The sequence below is a fragment of the Cherax quadricarinatus genome, chromosome 50, assembly GCF_038502225.1.
Source record: "Cherax quadricarinatus isolate ZL_2023a chromosome 50, ASM3850222v1, whole genome shotgun sequence".
Classification (NCBI taxonomy): domain Eukaryota; kingdom Metazoa; phylum Arthropoda; class Malacostraca; order Decapoda; family Parastacidae; genus Cherax; species Cherax quadricarinatus.
This window is the reverse complement of record NC_091341.1, coordinates 22072799-22092349: the sequence shown is the minus strand read 5'-3', so window position 1 is coordinate 22092349 and position 19551 is coordinate 22072799. Positions and strand designations below refer to the sequence as shown.

At 50.8% G+C, this 19551-nt stretch overlaps 1 protein-coding gene across 1 annotated transcript in view; it reads right to left on the bottom strand.

Moving 5' to 3' along the window:
• LOC128695431 (paramyosin, long form) overlaps positions 1-18761 on the bottom strand; it is a 122022-nt gene extending 103261 nt beyond the window's left edge. The window contains exon 1 of the mRNA XM_053786040.2: positions 18489-18761. Coding sequence (XP_053642015.1) covers positions 18489-18611 — 123 coding nt within the window. The 5' untranslated portion in view covers positions 18612-18761. The remainder of the gene's footprint in view (positions 1-18488) is intronic.
• Positions 18762-19551: the final 790 nt, after the last annotated feature.

Genomic DNA, 19551 nt, shown 5'->3' with positions numbered 1-19551 from the left:
AACCAGTACGGATTATGCAGCGAGAGAGGTGCCAGCATGTCAGTGGAGAATCCGGGAGCTTGAGAACAACTCTCTCATACTCCAGTACTCCACCACTTCAAGGAGGAGGTCGTCCTTATGCTTGATCTAAGGAATAATAATAAGGGAAACTTTTAAAGAAACTCTACGGCGCTTGCCCTTCGTGTTTCACTTTCTCTCTCTCTCTCTCTCTCTCTCTCTCTCTCTCTCTCTCTCTCTCTCTCTCTCTCTCTCTCTCTCTCTCTCTCGCTCTCGTACACTCATACAACACCCCGCCCCTCATACCACCACGACAAGTACTACCACCATCACCACCATCACAACCACCACAGCTACCATCACCACTACCACCACAGCTACAATCACCACCACCATCACTACCACCATCACCACTACCACCATCACCACCACAGCTACAATCACCACCACCACCATCACTACCACGATCACAACAACCACAACTGCCACCATCACCACAGCTACTATCACCATCACCACCACAGCTACCATCACCACCATCACCACCACAACTACCATCACCATCACCACCACAACTACCATCACCACCACCACCACAACTACCATCACCACAACCACCACCATTACAACAGCTACCATCACCACCACAGCTACCATCACCACCACCACAGCTACCATCACCACCACAGCTACCATCGCCACCACCACCATCACCACCACAGCTACCATCACCACCACCACCACCACCACCACCAAAGTTACCATCACCACCACAACTACCATCACCACCACCACCACCAAAGTTACCATCACCACCACAACTACCATCACCACCACCACCACCACAGCTACCATCACCACCACCACAGCTACCATCACCACCACCACAGCTACCATCACCACCACAGCTACCATCGCCACCACCACCATCACCACCACAGTTACCATCACCACCACCACCACCAAAGTTACCATCACCACCACAACTACCATCACCACCACCACCACCAAAGTTACCATCACCACCACAACTACCATCACCACCACCACCACCACAGCTACCATCACCACCACCACAGCTACCATCACCACCACCACAGCTACCATCACCACCACAGCTACCATCGCCACCACCACCATCACCACCACAGTTACCATCACCACCACCACCACCAAAGTTACCACCACCACCACAGCTACCATCACCACCATCACCACCACCACCACCAAAGTTACCATCACCACCACAGCTACCATCACCACCACCACCACCAAAGTTACCATCACCACCACAGCTACCATCACCACCACCACCACCAAAGTTACCATCACCACCACAGCTACCATCACCACCACGACAGCTACCATCACCACAGCTACCATCGCCACTACCACCATCACCACCACAGCTACCATCACCACCACCACCACCACAGTTACCATCACCACCACAACTACCATCACCACCATCACAACCACCACAACTACCACCATGTAGTACAAGAATGGTATGTAATACCTACAAGATGAAAATTTACACACATGTGCAACATCTAGGTATCCTTATTGTAGACGTTTCGCCATCCAGTGACTTTATCAATAGATTCTAGGACTAGTTTGAAGACAGTAGAACATATATATGGAAAAGACCCGGGCCGGGAGAATACCGGCGAATAAAAAAAAAATCCCTCAGCCTTGGAAGTGGCGTGAAGAGCACCGTAGTCGTGAAGATTATGGAGCAGAGGCAAGAAGACTGACACTTATATACTAACGTCAGGTGGAGAGGGGCGGGTAGCAGACGAGGGCATAGTCACTGGTAGGCGAGATTCCCCAGTAGGTCATACCCAAAGGGATGGGTAAGCTGTAGTAGTAGTTGTAGAAGAAGGTCATTTAGATGTCCTCTGAACCAAGATTCCATGATGATGCAGTGTTAGACACTGGAATCATGGCTCAGAGGACATCTACATGACCTTCACGGCTACTACAACTTACCCATCCCTTTACGTATGACCTACTTCCACTGGGGAATCCCGCCTACCAGTGACTAACGCCTCGTCTGCTACCCGCCCCTCTCCACCTGACGTTAGTATATAAGCGTCAGTCTTCTTGCCTGTGCTCCATAATCTTCACGACTACGGTGCTCTTCACGCCACCTCCAAGGCTGAGGGACTGATTACCTCATCTTTTGTATATAGGTCTACTGTCTTCAAACTAGTCTTAGAATCTGTATTGATAAAGCCACTGGATGGCGAAACGTCTACAATAAGGATACCCAGATGTTGCAAGTGTCTAAATTTTTCAGCTACCACCACCATCATCACCACCATCACAACTACCATCATAACCACCAGCACCAGAACTACCACCATCACCACTACAACTACCATCACCATCATTATTATTATTATTATTAATAAAAATAATGGCACTAATAATAATTACTTTAATAGCCATTTTTATTATCGTTTAAAAATGTGGGCGTGTTTCATATTCAATAGTTTACCCTAGACAGAAGTGTTCCATATACTTTAGTTTACCCTAGTAGAAATGGTTCATATACCATGGTTTACCCTTCAAACTTAGTCTGAATTTCATTTTCTTTCATGACAAATAAGACACAGAAAACGGACACTTCTGGTTTGACAGCTATAACTACCATAATTGAGGACCTATTTATGTTAACCTTAATATAATAATAATAATAACATCTTTATTTACTACAAGTACATGTACAAGGTATACAGACCATCAATGACATACTGCTATATAGAAAATCCTTTGTTATGCAGAGCATTTCGGGCAAATTAGGTCAGTTTTGTCCCAGGATGCGACCCACACCAGTCCACTAACACCCAGGTACCCATTTTACTGATGGGTGAACATGGACAACCGATGTAAGGAAACGCGCCCAATGTTTCTGCCCTCGCTGGGAATCGAACCCGGATACTCGTCTTATGAAGCGAGAGCTTTAGCCACCAGGCTAACCCAAGAGAGTTAATAACCCAGGAGGATTAATAACCCATGAGGGTTAATAACTGAAGAGGTTTAATAATTGAGAATAAACGAGAGAAAGGTAAATAGTGTGGCTTGTTGTTGGGTCCTTTGCTCTTTTATAACCCAGGATGCGACCCACGACAACCACCTAATACCCAGGTACCTGAAGAAATAAGGAAATGCCCCAGTGAGTGAAGGAAATGGCCCAGTGAATGAAGAAAATGCCCCAGTGAGTGAAGGAAATGGCCCAGTGAGTGAAGGAAATGCCCCAGTGAGTGAAGGAAATGCCCCAGTGAGTGAAGGAAAGGCTTTACCCACTACATATTTCCCTCACAGGTGTAAATCATCTCTAGATTCACCTCACTGATAAATATAGCTCTTATTAACCGATCTTTCCACTCCTACCTGCACACCTGTCCACCCACACTCTCTCCTTGTCTCACTCATACCTGCATACCTGTCCACCCACACTCTCTCCTTGTCTCACTCATACCTGCTCACCTGTCCACCCACACTCTCTCCTTGTCTCACTCATACCTGCATACCTGTCCACCCACACTCTCTCCTTGTCTCACTCATACCTGCTCACCTGTCCACCCACACTCTCTCCTTGTCTCACTCATACCTGCACACCTGTCCACCCACACTCTCTCCTTGTCTCACTCATACCTGCACACCTGTCCACCCACACTCTCTCCTTGTCTCACTCATACCTGCACACCTGTCCACCCACACTCTCTCCTTGTCTCACTCATACCTGCATACCTGTCCACCCACACTCTCTCCTTGTCTCACTCACACCTGCTCACCTGTCCACCCACACTCTCTCCTTGTCTCACTCACACCTGCTCACCTGTCCACCCACACTCTCTCCTTGTCTCACTCACACCTGCACACCCACACTCTCTCCTTGTCTCACTCACACCTGCTCACCTGTCCACCCACACTCCTTGTCTCACTCATACCTGCACACCTGTCCACCCACACTCCTTGTCTCACTCATACCTGCAAACCTGTCCACCCACACTCTCTCCTTGTCTCACTCATACCTGCAAACCTGTCCACCCACACTCCTTGTCTCACTCATACCTGCAAACCTGTCCACCCACACTCTCTCCTTGTCTCACTCACACCTGCACACCTGTCCACCCACACTCTCTCCTTGTCTCACTCACACCTGCACACCTGTCCACCCACACTCTCTCCTTGTCTCACTCATACCTGCAAACCTGTCCACCCACACTCTCTCCTTGTCTCACTCATACCTGCAAACCTGTCCACCCACACTCCTTGTCTCACTCATACCTGCAAACCTGTCCACCCACACTCTCTCCTTGTCTCACTCATACCTGCACACCTGTCCACCCACACTCCTTGTCTCACTCATACCTGCACACCTGTCCACCCACACTCCTTGTCTCACTCATACCTGCACTCCTGTCCACCCACACTCCTTGTCTCACTCATACCTGCAAACCTGTCCACCCACACTCTCTCCGTGTCTCACTCATACCTGCAAACCTGTCCACCCACACTCTCTCCTTGTCTCACTCATACCTGCACACCTGTCCACCCACACTCTCTCCTTGTCTCACTCATACCTGCACACCTGTCCACCCACACTCCTTGTCTCACTCATACCTGCACACCTGTCCACCCACACTCCTTGTCTCACTCATACCTGCACTCCTGTCCACCCACACTCCTTGTCTCACTCATACCTGCAAACCTGTCCACCCACACTCTCTCCTTGTCTCACTCATACCTGCACTCCTGTCCACCCACACTCCTTGTCTCACTCATACCTGCACTCCTGTCCACCCACACTCCTTGTCTCACTCATACCTGCAAACCTGTCCACCCACACTCTCTCCTTGTCTCACTCATACCTGCACACCTGTCCACCCACACTCCTTGTCTCACTCATACCTGCACACCTGTCCACCCACACTCTCTCCTCGTCTCACTCATACCTGCAAACCTGTCCACCCACACTCTCTCCTCGTCTCACTCATACCTGCAAACCTGTCCACCCACACTCCTTGTCTCACTCATACCTGCACACCTGTCCACCCACACTCTCTCCTCGTCTCACTCATACCTGCAAACCTGTCCACCCACACTCCTTGTCTCACTCATACCTGCACACCTGTCCACCCACACTCTCTCCTCGTCTCACTCATACCTGCAAACCTGTCCACCCACACTCCTTGTCTCACTCATACCTGCAAACCTGTCCACCCACACTCCTTGTCTCACTCATACCTACAAACCTGTCCACCCACACTCTCTCCTTGTCTCACTCACACCTGCTCACCTGTCCACCCACACTCTCTCCTTGTCTCACTCACATCTGCTCACCTGTCCACCCACACTCTCTCCTTGTCTCACTCATACCTGCAAACCTGTCCACCCACACTCTCTCCTTGTCTCACTCACACCTGCACACCTGTCCACCCACACTCCTCGTCTCACTCACACCTGTCCACCCATGTTATCTGTCTCCCGTCTCCATGTCCACGTACGTTATGTCTCCCATGTCCATACGTGTCTACGACCACCGACGAAATGTTATCATTGTTAGACTTGGTTGGTACCGCACTCATCTCACACACTGAGGTCCGTGGTTCGATCCCCGGTACGGGTGGAAACATTAGGACTTGGTTCCTTAAGACACCTACTGTCCCTGTTCACCTAGCAGTAAAATAGGTACCCGGGTGTTAGTCGACCTAATTTGCCGGAAATGCTCTGCATTACAAAGGGTTTTCTATATAGTAGTATGTCATTGACGTGAGCTATGGTCTGTATAAGTTGTATCATGTACTTGTAGATATAAACATTATTATTATTATTATTATTATTATTATTATTATTATTATTATTATTATTATTATTATTATTATTATTATTATTATTATTATTATTATCACAGGGACGCAAGATAGAAAATATCCACCTCAAATCTTGGTAAATCCCTGACACGAAATATGTAAGGTTGGAAAGGGTGTAGAGTGGGAGGGAAGAATTTGAAAGGAGGGTGAGCGAAGGTGGAAGGGTGGGGGAGGTGGGTGGGGAGATTAAAGAGTGGGGGGGTTGGGTGGGGAGGGTGGAAGGGTGTGGGGAGATGGGTGGGGAGGGTTGATGGGTGGGGGAGGTGGGTGGTGAAGGTGGAAGGGTGGGGAGGGTTGATGGGTAGGGGATGTGGGTGGGGAGGGTGGAAAGGGTGAACATCTCGTCTGCCAGAAGTTCCTCCCATAATTCCCAAGGTAGTCAGCATCACTTTTAAATATACGGAGGAAAATGTGAACTTTAAATACACGCAGCGTGTTCCTCCCTCCTGGTAGTGGGAGGGAATATGGATGGCAGCCATGGAAGGCAGTGGTAGGAGGGAGGATGGGTGGCAGCCATGGAAGGCAGCAGTGGGAGGGAGGATGGGTGGCAGCCATGGAAGGCAGCAGTGGGAGGGAGGATGGGTGGCAGTCATGGAAGGCAGTAGTAGGAGGGAGGATGGGTGGCAGCCATGGAAGGCAGTGGTAGGAGGGAGGATGGATGGCAGCCATGGAAGGCAGTGGTAGGAGGGAGGATGGGTGGCAGCCATGGAAGGCAGTGGTAGGAGGGAGGATGGGTGGCAGCCATGGAAGGCAGCAGTGGGAGGGAGGATGGGTGGCAGTCATGGAAGGCAGTGGTAGGAGGGAGGATGGATGGCAGCCATGGAAGGCAGTGGTAGGAGGGAGGATGGGTGGCAGCCATGGAAGGCAGCAGTGGGAGGGAGGATGGGTGGCAGTCATGGAAGGCAGTGGTAGGAGGGAGGATGGATGGCAGCCATGGAAGGCAGTGGTAGGAGGGAGGATGGGTGGCAGCCATGGAAGGCAGCAGTGGGAGGGAGGATGGATGGCAGCCATGGAAGGCAGTGGTAGGAGGGAGGATGGGTGGCAGCCATGGAAGGCAGTGGTAGGAGGGAGGATGGGTGGCAGTCATGGAAGGCAGCAGTGGGAGGGAGGATGGGTGGCAGCCATGGAAGGCAGCAGTGGGAGGGAGGATGGGTGGCAGTCATGGAAGGCAGTAGTAGGAGGGAGGATGGGTGGCAGTCATGGAAGGCAGTAGTAGGAGGGAGGATGGGTGGCAGTCATGGAAGGCAGCAGTGGGAGGGAGAATGGGTGGCAGTCATGGAAGGCAGTAGTAGGAGGGAGGATGGGTGGCAGCCATGGAAGGCAGTGGTAGGAGGGAGGATGGGTGGCAGCCATGGAAGGCAGTAGTGGGAGGGAGGATGGGTGGCAGTCATGGAAGGCAGTAGTAGGAGGGAGGATGGGTGGCAGTCATGGAAGGCAGTAGTAGGAGGGAGGATGGATGGCAGCCATGGAAGGCAGTGGTAGGAGGGAGGATGGGTGGCAACCATGGAAGGCAGTAGTGGGAGGGAGGATGGGTGGCAGTCATGGAAGGCAGTAGTAGGAGGGAGGATGGGTGGCAGTCATGGAAGGCAGCAGTGGGAGGGAGGATGGGTGGCAGTCATGGAAGGCAGTAGTAGGAGGGAGGATGGGTGGCAGTCATGGAAGGCAGTAGTAGGAGGGAGGATGGGTGGCAGTCATGGAAGGCAGCAGTGGGAGGGAGGATGGGTGGCAGTCATGGAAGGCAGTAGTAGGAGGGAGGATGGGTGGCAGTCATGGAAGGCAGTAGTAGGAGGGAGGATGGGTGGCAGCCATGGAAGGCAGTAGTAGGAGAGAGGATGGGTGGCAGTCATGGAAGGCAGCAGTGGGAGGGAGGATGGGTGGCAGTCATGGAAGGCAGTAGTAGGAGGGAGGATGGGTGGCAGTCATGGAAGGCAGTAGTAGGAGGGAGGATGGGTGGCAGCCATGGAAGGCAGCAGTGGGAGGAAGGCAGCAGTGGGAGGAAGGCAGCAGTGGGAGGGAGAATGGGTGACAGTCATGGAAGTCAGCAGTGGGAGGAAGGCAGCAGTGGGAGGGAGGATGGGTGGCAGTCATGGAAGGCAGTAGTAGGAGAGAGGATGGGCGGCAGTCATGGAAGGCAGTAGTAGGAGGGAGGATGGGTGGCAGCCATGGAAGGCAGTAGTAGGAGGGAGGATGGGTGGCAGCCATGGAAGGCAGTAGTAGGAGGGAGGATGGGTGGCAGTCATGGAAGGCAGCAGTGGGAGGGAGGATGGGTGGCAGCCATGGAAGGCAGCAGTGGGAGGGAGGATGGGTGGCAGTCATGGAAGGCAGCAGTGGGAGGGAGGATGGGTGGCAGCCATGGAAGGCAGCAGTGGGAGGAAGGCAGCAGTGGGAGGGAGAATGGGTGACAGTCATGGAAGGTAGCAGTGGGAGGGAGGATGGGTGGCAGTCATGGAAGGCAGTAGTAGGAGGGAGGATGGGTGGCAGTCATGGAAGGCAGCAGTGGGAGGGAGGATGGGTGGCAGCCATGGAAGGCAGCAGTGGGAGGAAGGCAGCAGTGGGAGGGAGAATGGGTGACAGTCATGGAAGGTAGCAGTGGGAGGGAGGATGGGTGGCAGTCATGGAAGGCAGCAGTGGGAGGGAGGATGGGTGGCAGTCATGGAAGGCAGCAGTGGGAGGGGGGATGGGTGGCAGCCATGGAAGGCAGCAGTGGGAGGGAGGATGGGTGGCAGTCATGGAAGGCAGCAGTGGGAGGGAGGATGGGTGGCAGCCATGGAAGGCAGCAGTGGGAGGAAGGCAGCAGTGGGAGGGAGAATGGGTGACAGTCATGGAAGGTAGCAGTGGGAGGGAGGATGGGTGGCAGTCATGGAAGGCAGTAGTAGGAGGGAGGATGGGTGGCAGTCATGGAAGGCAGCAGTGGGAGGGAGGATGGGTGGCAGCCATGGAAGGCAGCAGTGGGAGGAAGGCAGCAGTGGGAGGGAGAATGGGTGACAGTCATGGAAGGTAGCAGTGGGAGGGAGGATGGGTGGCAGTCATGGAAGGCAGCAGTGGGAGGGAGGATGGGTGGCAGTCATGGAAGGCAGCAGTGGGAGGGAGGATGGGTGGCAGCCATGGAAGGCAGCAGTGGGAGGGAGGATGGGTGGCAGCCATGGAAGGCAGCAGTGGGAGGGAGGATGGGTGGCAGTCATGGAAGGCAGCAGTGGGAGGAAGGCAGCAGTGGGAGGGGGGATGGGTGGCAGCCATGGAAGGCAGCAGTGGGAGGGAGGATGGGTGGCAGTCATGGAAGGCAGCAGTGGGAGGAAGGCAGCAGTGGGAGGGAGGATGGGTGGCAGTCATGGAAGGCAGCAGTGGGAGGGAGGATGGGTGGCAGCCATGGAAGGCAGCAGTGGGAGGGAGGATGGGTGGCAGCCATGGAAGGCAGCAGTGGGAGGGAGGATGGGTGGCAGTCATGGAAGGCAGCAGTGGGAGGGGGGATGGGTGGCAGCCATGGAAGGCAGCAGTGGGAGGGAGGATGGGTGGCAGCCATGGAAGGCAGCAGTGGGAGGGAGGATGGGTGGCAGTCATGGAAGGCAGCAGTGGGAGGAAGGCAGCAGTGGGAGGGAGGATGGGTGGCAGTCATGGAAGGCAGTAGTAGGAGGGAGGATGGGTGGCAGTCATGGAAGGCAGCAGTGGGAGGGGAGGGAAGAAAGAAGGGTTGGATTGTAAACTCAGGCTGCCGCTAAAATGGTCACCACAAGCAGCTATACTGCTGCTCTGTTTACTTACAGACTCACCCTCTCGCCCACTCTCTCGTCTACCGCCCACTTCCGCCCACCACGCCCGCCCACTCCCACCTGTGACAGTCTTCTAAGTTCCACTTGGTCCTATTATCAGACTATGCTGACCACTTGTCCCGAAGAAGTACTATTAAGTGGTTGTATGATTTGTCTTCAGAAATTACTCTATCGTCTTATTTAGTCTTCAGTCGTTTTCCATGGAGTGACCATGAGAGATATCTCTCTTCATCCCAGAGAGAGAGAGAGAGAGAGAGAGAGAGAGAGAGAGAGAGAGAGGGGGGGAGAGAGAGAGAGGGGGGGAGAGAGAGAGAGAGAGAGAGAGAGAGAGAGAGAGAGAGAGAGAGAGAGAGAGAGAGAGAGAGAGAGAGAAAGAGAGACAGAGACAGAGACAGAGACAGAGACAGAGACAGACTGAGACTATTCCAAGGTCTTTGAGATAGTCTCCATAGTTTAAGAACTGTACCGAGTCTAGGCAAACAGTGAAGAGATTAAAGTATGTTATCTAGCTGGGATATGACCCTCCCTGCTATAGTATACCTGGAGTATACCTGGAGGGTGTTCCAGGGGTCAACGCCCCCGCGGCCCGGTCCATAGTAGTAGAAGTTTTGAGAAACTACGTGCAAAGCAACCTCTGTATAAATGGCTTAAAAAAAAACAGCCTGACAATTTGATCGATTATTAACTTGTGGTTTTTCTGAACCTTTGCACAAATTCTGTCAGACACAGCAACGTTGTGGGATCAGGATGCTGGGAATTCTTCTAAGTTTGCCTGACCTACAAGCATGATCTACTTCAACTAATGGGTTATTTTTCCCACTGGTGACGCCGCCTACCACTGCTTCACCTCATCTGTGTGTAGTATACAAGCCGCTTCTATACGCACATGTGCTGTAATTATATCATGATTGATGAACTGTACACTTCGACTCCAGGCTGAGGGACTGATTGCCTCGATTTACTCATCTTTCACCGTTATTCTCTCTCTATTAGACTGAGGAAGCCACTGGCTGGCGAAACGTTTCCGGAATAAAGATTTCCACATGTTTCCCAAGTGTCTCAGTTATCAAGGTAAGCTGTCATTGTGACAGTGTTTCACTCTGTGTAGAGCTTAAAACATAGCGAAATGTGCACAATAAAAGGTGATCCAGCACCTGGTGTGTCTCAGCTCTCAGCAACTCTGCTTTGTCCTTTAACGCGGCTTCTCTTCTTTGACAAGTTCAGATGATTCATTCTCAGCATTCTCCTGGTCATGCCTATATATTTACTTCGTGGCTTTCTAAATGTTAAAACATCTGACATTATTATACCTTATGTATGACCAAATTTGGCCCGCGTTCTTATGCTATACTTGTCTTGAGTCCTTCAGTGTTTTTACCTTGCTAAAAGAGATGGTATTTGTTACCACTGGTCACCATATTTTTTCATTGCCAGGTTGAATGAATTGGTATTTGATTGCAATTTTTACAGTCTTCTACTGAGGCCATATTTACTTGCATATTTTGCTGTTTTTTGCCATAACCCGAAGTTGTAGTTTTTATCTGTTTGTTGGGGGATAAAAGAGTCAAGGTGCCAGGAGAGTGCCTTGAGGCACTATTTTTTTTTTGTTGCACGCAGATTGCTTTGGGTTTTATTAGGTATCACTGATCTGATCTCAGCATGATCTTGCCTTCCAGCTCCCCTGAGCTCGTCTTAACTAACTTCCTCCACTTGACTTGATAATGGGGGAAGCTGCATCTGGAGATTCATCCCTGGTTTTTAGCTGTGAATCTTCCCAGTTAGAATATTTTATTCCCCACTCTTTGTGATGCATTTGTTCAGAAATTGACTATCCACTTCCCTGTCATTCTCCCTTATGTTTAAAGCTATCACTCCATATTCGTATTTGTCAAATGCCTTTGCAAAATCCACTTAATCCTCGTGTGTAGGTTTATATTTTTCAATTTTGTGACAGTGGTGCAAGAACTGTGAGAGGCATTATCTTCCCAGTGTATATCAACCTCGACTCGGTGAAATTGTGTCTAGGCACCTTTTCAGACGCTTCTCTAGTGTATAATATTAATGCTTCTGGTTCCTAGATTTTTTTTTTGTCTATAACCTTTCTGGTTTCTTTCTGAATTAGTCATGACTGGGCGACTATTCTGTAGATCTGCTCTCACAGATCGTAAACATTAAGTGTCTGGTGTTAAAGGATGTTGAACAGATACATGGGCGAGGAGGAGAAGAAAAGAGAAGTAGCCAATCAATCAGGAAGCTTACAGTTTTTCATCTCATCCTCTGCATGCATCAGCCTTACTAGAGATTTTAACAATGCTAGGAATTCGCAAGAGCAGGCGAAATATTCACAAAAGGTTCGTAAAGCACTACGTACCTTGTTCCAAGGTTCGTAGGTTCGAGTCTCCTTCAGCCAGAGATCAGTGTTTGTATATATATATATATATATATATATATATATATATATATATATATATATATATATATATATATATATATATATATATATATAATTTGCATGACTGGTGCGTTTGTTCAGTGTGTGTGTATGAACGAAGAGAATGTACCCAAGGATTGGCAGGAAGCATGCATGGTTCTTTCATACAAAAAAAAAATGCTAGATGGAGACTGTGAGAATTAGACGGATATATACCTCTTGAGTTTACTGGTACAGTGAATGCTACATGTTGAGGAGAGATACAGGATTAAATGAAACATATACATTGGAAGTTATAATAGGTATTAAGAGATGACTCGGTGATGTTGGCAGATTAAGAAGACAATTTTAAGAGGCTGATAGTTTGTTCAGCTGTATGAAAGGGAATTGAGAGTAAACATCTATCAGGCGGCTCTCCTGATAGATGGAGTTCGTAAGTGATAGCAACTCCATCTGTGCTAGAAGGAAACTGAGGCCTCCCAGCTCAGGCTGACACTACTACAATGTCCCAGCTCAGGCTGACACTACTACAATGTCCCAGCTCAGGCTGACACTACTACAATGTCCCAGCTCAGGCTGACGCTACTACGGTCTCCCAGCTCGGGCTGACACTACTACAGTGTCCCAGCTCAGGCTGACGCTACTACAGTCTCCCAGCTCAGGCTGACGCTACTACAGTCTCCCAGCTCAGGCTGACGCTACTACGGTCTCCCAGCTCGGGCTGACACTACTACAGTGTCCCAGCTCAGGCTGACGCTACTACAGTCTCCCAGCTCAGGCTGACGCTACTACAGTCTCCCAGCTCAGGCTGACGCTACTACGGTCTCCCAGCTCGGGCTGACACTACTACAGTCTCCCAGCTCGGGCTGACGCTACTACAGTCTCCCAGCTCGGGCTGACGCTATTACAGTCTCCCAGCTCAGGCTGACGCTACTACAGTCTCCCAGCTCAGGCTGACGCTACTACAGTCTCCCAGCTCAGGCTGACGCTACTACAGTCTCCCAGCTCGGGCTGACGCTACTACAGACTCCCAGCTCAGGCTGACGCTACTACAGTCTCCCAGCTCAGGTTGACGCTACTACAGTCTCCCAGCTCAGGCTGACGCTACTACAGTCTCCCAGCTCAGGCTGACGCTACTACAGTGTCCCAGCTCAGGTTGACGCTACTACGGTCTCCCAGCTCAGGCTGACGCTACTACAGTCTCCCAGCTCAGGCTGACGCTACTACAGTCTCCCAGCTCAGGCTGACGCTACTACAGTGTCCCAGCTCAGGCTGACGCTACTACAGTGTCCCAGCTCAGGCTGACGCTACTACAGTCTCCCAGCTCAGGCTGACGCTACTACAGTCTCCCAGCTCAGGCTGACGCTACTACAGTCTCCCAGCTCAGGCTGACGCTACTACAGTCTCCCAGCTCAGGCTGACGCTACTACAGTCTCCCAGCTCAGGCTGACGCTACTACAGTCTCCCAGCTCAGGTTGACGCTACTACAGTCTCCCAGCTCAGGCTGACGCTACTACAGTCTCCCAGCTCAGGCTGACGCTACTACAGTCTCCCAGCTCAGGCTGACGCTACTACAGTCTCCCAGCTCAGGCTGACGCTACTACAGTCTCCCAGCTCAGGCTGACGCTACTACAGTCTCCCAGCTCAGGCTGACGCTACTACAGTCTCCCAGCTCGGGCTGACATCTATGACACTACATGTTTTGCTGAGCATTTCGGGCAAATTAGGTCAGTTTTGTCCCAGGATGCGACCCACACCAGTCGACTAACGCCCAGGTAGCCATTTTACTGATGGGGAACATAGACAACCGGTGTAAAGAAACACGTCCAACGTTTTTACCCTCTCTGGGAATCGAACCCGGACCCCTCACCGTGTATATTGACACACGTTGAAGTGGAAGTGTCAGCAGAGATCTATGGAGGATGAGGTGACTGACACAGGAGACGGGAAAATACGAAATAGCAGAGAAATGAAGAGTCTCTGGAAAAAGATCTTTGTCAGTGGATGGAAAGGGGGAGCGTGAGCTGGAAAACTTTCTCTTGTACTTTATTTAAGAGGTTTCTTTTCTGCTATATACAGATGCCATGTTGCAACCATGTTGCAGAATAAGCTGGTGTCAGGACAGTGTTTTAAGAGCATAAGAACATAAGAAAGGAGGAACACTGCAGTAGGCCTGTTGGCCCGTACTAGGCAAGTCCCTCACAAATCCAGCAACACACACTGCCCTGCAGAGAGTGTTGGCAACACACAAACCAGTAAGTATGTAATACAACTGACCATTTTCAACACTACTGTTTTCGTTGTTAAGTAAGTTTTAAACCCTATCTACCACACGAGGGTCACTAAGGCTGCCTGTAGCTTGTGCACCACCATTCAAGAATACTTTAATAAATGACAGAGGTATCAACGTTAAGCTGTCAATGTATATACACAGAGATGTGCCCCTCTCGGTGTATATACACTGAGAGACATACATCCCTCGGTGTATATACACTGAGAGACATACATCCTTCGGTGTATATACACTGAGAGACATACATCCCTCGGTGTATATACACTGAGAGACATACATCCCTCGGTGTATATACACTGAGAGACATACATCCCTCGGTGTATATACACTGAGACATACATCCCTTGGTGTATATACACTGAGACATACATCCCTTGGTGTATATACACTGAGAGACATACATCCCTCGGTGTATATACACTGAGAGACATACATCCCTCGGTGTATATACACTGAGAGACATACATCCCTTGGTGTATATACACTGAGACATACATCCCTTGGTGTATATACACTGAGAGACATACATCCCTCGGTGTATATACACTGAGAGACATACATCCCTCGGTGTATATACACTGAGAGACATACATCCCTTGGTGTATATACACTGAGAGACATACATCCCTCGGTGTATATACACTGAGAGACATACATCTCTCGATGTATATACAATGAGAGACATACATCCCTCGGTGTATATACACTGAGAGACATACATCCCTCGGTGTATATACACTGAGAGACATACATCCCTTGGTGTATATACACTGAGAGACATACATCCCTTGGTGTATATACACTGAGAGACATACATCCCTTGGTGTATATACACTGAGAGACATACATCCCTTGGTGTATATACACTGAGAGACATACATCCCTCGGTGTATATACACTGAGAGACATACATCCCTTGGTGTATATACACTGAGAGACATACATCCCTCGGTGTATATACACTGAGAGACATACATCCCTCGGTGTATATACACTGAGAGACATACATCCCTCGGTGTATATACACTGAGAGACATACATCCCTCGGTGTATATACACTGAGAGACATACATCCCTCGGTGTATATACACTGAGAGACATACATCCCTCGGTGTATATACACTGAGAGACATACATCCCTTGGTGTATATACACTGAGAGACATACATCCCTTGGTGTATATACACTGAGAGACATACATCCCTCGGTGTATATACACTAAGAGACATACATCCCTCGGTGTATATATCGTGTATGACTGACTGGATGGGGTCTAACGCCTTTTATAGCCAGGTGTTCCCTCCTCGGCTCTCTGGCGGCCTGGGTTAATAAAAGCAAATTTAGGTGTTGGGTGAGAGCGGGCGTGGGCGTGCGGGCGCTGGCGTGGCCGTGTGGGCGTGGGAAGGCAGTAAAAAACTGTTGGGCGTGTGCCACCTAAATAAGTCGTCAGGTCTGACAAGCCTCATCTGTTCTCCTAACGCCGGAACATGCTGACTGACGCCGGGACACGCTGCCTGAAGCCAGAACACACTGGCTGACGCCGTAATACACTAGCTGACGCCAAAGCACACTGACTGACGCCAAAATATACTAGGTGATGCCGAAGTATACTTGCTGACGCCGAAATAAACTGACTCCAGAATACGCTTACTGACACCAGAGCACGCTGACTCCAGAACACACTGGCCTGACGCCGGAACATACCTGCTGACGCCAAACACACTTGCTAACGACAGAACACATTTCCTGGTGCCAGAACACTTGCTGACACATCTGAGGGTGTGAGGAAACTTGCTGACTCTTCTGCAGGTGGGGGAATTTCTGACGTGGATGAGGGCGGGGAGGACTTGCTGACATTTATGAGGGCGGGGAACTTCCTGACGTGCATGAGGGTGGGGGAACCTGCTGACGTACATGAGGGTGGGGAAACTTCCTGACGTGCATGAGGGTGGGGACTTCCTGACGTGCATGAGGGTGTGGGAACTTTCTTGCATTCATGAGAGCGGGGGGACTTCCTGATGTGCATGAGGGAGGGGGAACCTCCTGACATGCATGAGGGTGGGGACTTCCTGATGTGCATGAGGGAGGGGGAACCTCCTGACATGCATGAGGGTGGGGACTTCCTGACGTGCATGAGGGTGGGGAACCTCCTGACGTGCATGAGGGTGGGGGACTTTTTGACGCGCATGAGGGTGGGGGAACCTGCTGACATGCATGATGGTGGGGGACCCTTCTGCCGTACATGAGGGTGGGCGAACCTGCTGACATGCTTGAGGGTGGGGGAACCTTCTGACGTACATGAGGGTGGGGGAACCTGCTGACATGCATGATGGTAGGGGAACCTTCTGACGTACATGAGGGTGGGGGAACCTGCTGACATGCATGATGGTGTGGGAACCTTCTGACGTACATGAGGGTGGGGGAACCTGCTGACATGCATGATGGTGGGGGAACCTTCTGACGTACATGAGGGTGGGCGAACCTGCTGACATGCATGATGGTGTGGGAACCTTCTGCCGTACATGAGGGTGGGGGAACCTGCTGACATGCATGAGGGTGGGGGAACCTTCGGACGTACATGAGGGTGGGGGAACCTGCTGACATGCATGATGGTGGGGGAACCTTCTGACGTACATGAGGGTGGGGGAACCTCCTGACGTGCATGAGGGTCGGAGAACCTCCTGACGTGCATGAGGGTGGGAGAACCTCCTGACGTGCATGAGGGTGAGGGAACCTACTGACGTGCATGAGGGTGGGGGAACCTCCTGACGTGCATGAGGGTGGGGAACCTCCTGACGTGCATGAGGGTGAGGAACCTGCTGACGTGCATGAGGGTGGGGGAACCTCCTGACGTGCATGAGGGTGGGGGAACCTCCTAGCGTGCATGAGGGTAGGGGAACCTGCTGACGTGCATGAGGGTGGGGGAACCTCCTAACATGCATGAGGGTGGGGGAACCTACTGACGTACATGAGGGTGGGGGGACCTGCTGACGTGCATGAGGGTAGGGGAACCTTCTGACGTGCATGAGGGTGGGGGAACTTCCTGACGTGCATGAGGGTGGGGGAACCGTCTGACGTGCATGAGGGTGGGGGAACCTCCTAACGTGCATGAGGGTGGGGGAACCTCCTGTCGTGCATGAGGGTAGGGGAACCTGCTGACGTGCATGAGGGTGGGGGAACCTCCTGACGTGCATGAGGGTGGGGGAACCTGCTGACGTGCATGAGGGTTGGGGAACCTGCTGACGTGCATGAGGGTGGGGGAACCTTCTGACGTGCATGAGGGTAGGGGGAACCTGCTGACGTGCATGAGGGTAGGGGAACCTGCTGACGTGCATGAGGTTGGGGGAATTTCCTGACGTGCATAAGGGTAGGGGAACCTGCTGACGTGCATGAGGGTGGGGGAACCTCCTGACGTGCATGAGGGTAGGGGGAACCTGCTGACGTGCATAAGGATAGGGGAACCTGCTGACGTGCATGAGAGTAGGGAACCTACATCCTTCACTCGGGACTCTTTTTCTTCACTCCACAAACGGTGGATCGAGTCTGCACCTCTCCATGCTGCGAGTCACACGGGTTGAGCTCTTTGTTTATGTTAGAGGGGTGAAGACATGTCTCTCCCTCTGCATAAATTGTCTTATGTCCCACCTTTGTTGGACGTAAGTCTTTAATTATGTTCTTTTCTCTAGTATTTCTTATATATATATATATATATATATATATATATATATATATATATATATATATATATATATATATATATATATATATATATATATATATATATATATATGTATATATATGCAGAAGGAGAGTCTCATACATGTCTAGGCTAAGTTCCTTAAGTTACTAAGTCTGTGTTGTGAAGTCTGATCGTTCACAGCGACTGGACATCATTGGTAGTTTCCGTAATATTACGTACACGTTCTCTCAGGGAGACTGTGGTATCACGTGAAGAATTAAAGTGAGGCGGTTTATCAGCGCAGGAAGAAACCAAGAACTCGGTCCTGGAGGATGACAAGCGTGGCGACTCGAGGAGCGATATTTTCTCGCTCTTTGTGACTGACAGCGACCGGACGAGACGATATCATGGATGAAAGACACGTTTGTAGACTTACCTCGAGAGCAGAGCTCTGATGGTACGTGGTCTGGGAACTGGTGAACTCTGGAGACTTGGCTCCTGACTTGTAGGAGGTCTTGGTCACCGACATAGTGGCTGTTCCTGTGGCGTGGGCAGGCATCCTGGCTAGGACAGCAGGGTCACCTACGAGGATACACTAGGGACAGTTCGTTCACACCTTTTACGTGTGTCGAGGGGAGACGGGAGCCTTCGTGTGCGAGCCGTGGAGGCAGGATGTGCACTGGAGGGCCGACGGTGGGGCACTGGGGCGTGGCACTCCGCCTTACTGCCATCGTGGGTGGCTGGGCGGCAGCGCCACCCATCGCCACCACCTGGATTAGCCTCACCACCCACCCACTCTTCTTATGGCTCCGCTCACCGTGGCTCATATCTCATGACAGTGATATGTTACTCATCACACTTCAAGATCACGGTCAAGAAAGAGTGAAAATAAAGGAGAAGACGTGGCCTGATGAAGGTGTGTGGTGAAGCAGGTAGTGATCTCACTGGAGACCACCATCACTGTGCACGAAGTACAGTGACTCAGGTGGAGATCGCTGTGAGAATGATGTTTATTTACTGCATAGCCTTTCCCAGGGGGCCAACCCACGCTCATATCTTCCTATGTCTCAGTGCATATACACTCAGAGTTTACCTTAATCACTATTTTAGGAACTAAAGTATTCTTGACTAGTGAAAAAGGGGACGTGCAGCATCAACGAGCCTCGTGTGGACAGGCTTTAAGCCTGACACACAGACTATGGTGACCATTACACTGCTATGGTGGAGACACACTTGGTGATGAGCACATTTTTATTATATGCCATGTTTCGCTCTGGTTAGTCTCTACCCAGAGCGAAACAGTGTAATATTCTTGGTGTGCAGCCCGTGGATTCCTGCCATGGTTGTCCTCGTCACCCACCATGGTTGTCCTCGTCACCCACCATGGTTGTCCTCGTCACCCACCATCTTCATAAATATCTACGCTGGTATTCACGACACTACTTAATCTAACTTTTCTATCACAACTTTGGTATTGACGTCACTTCGGTGTTTCTATT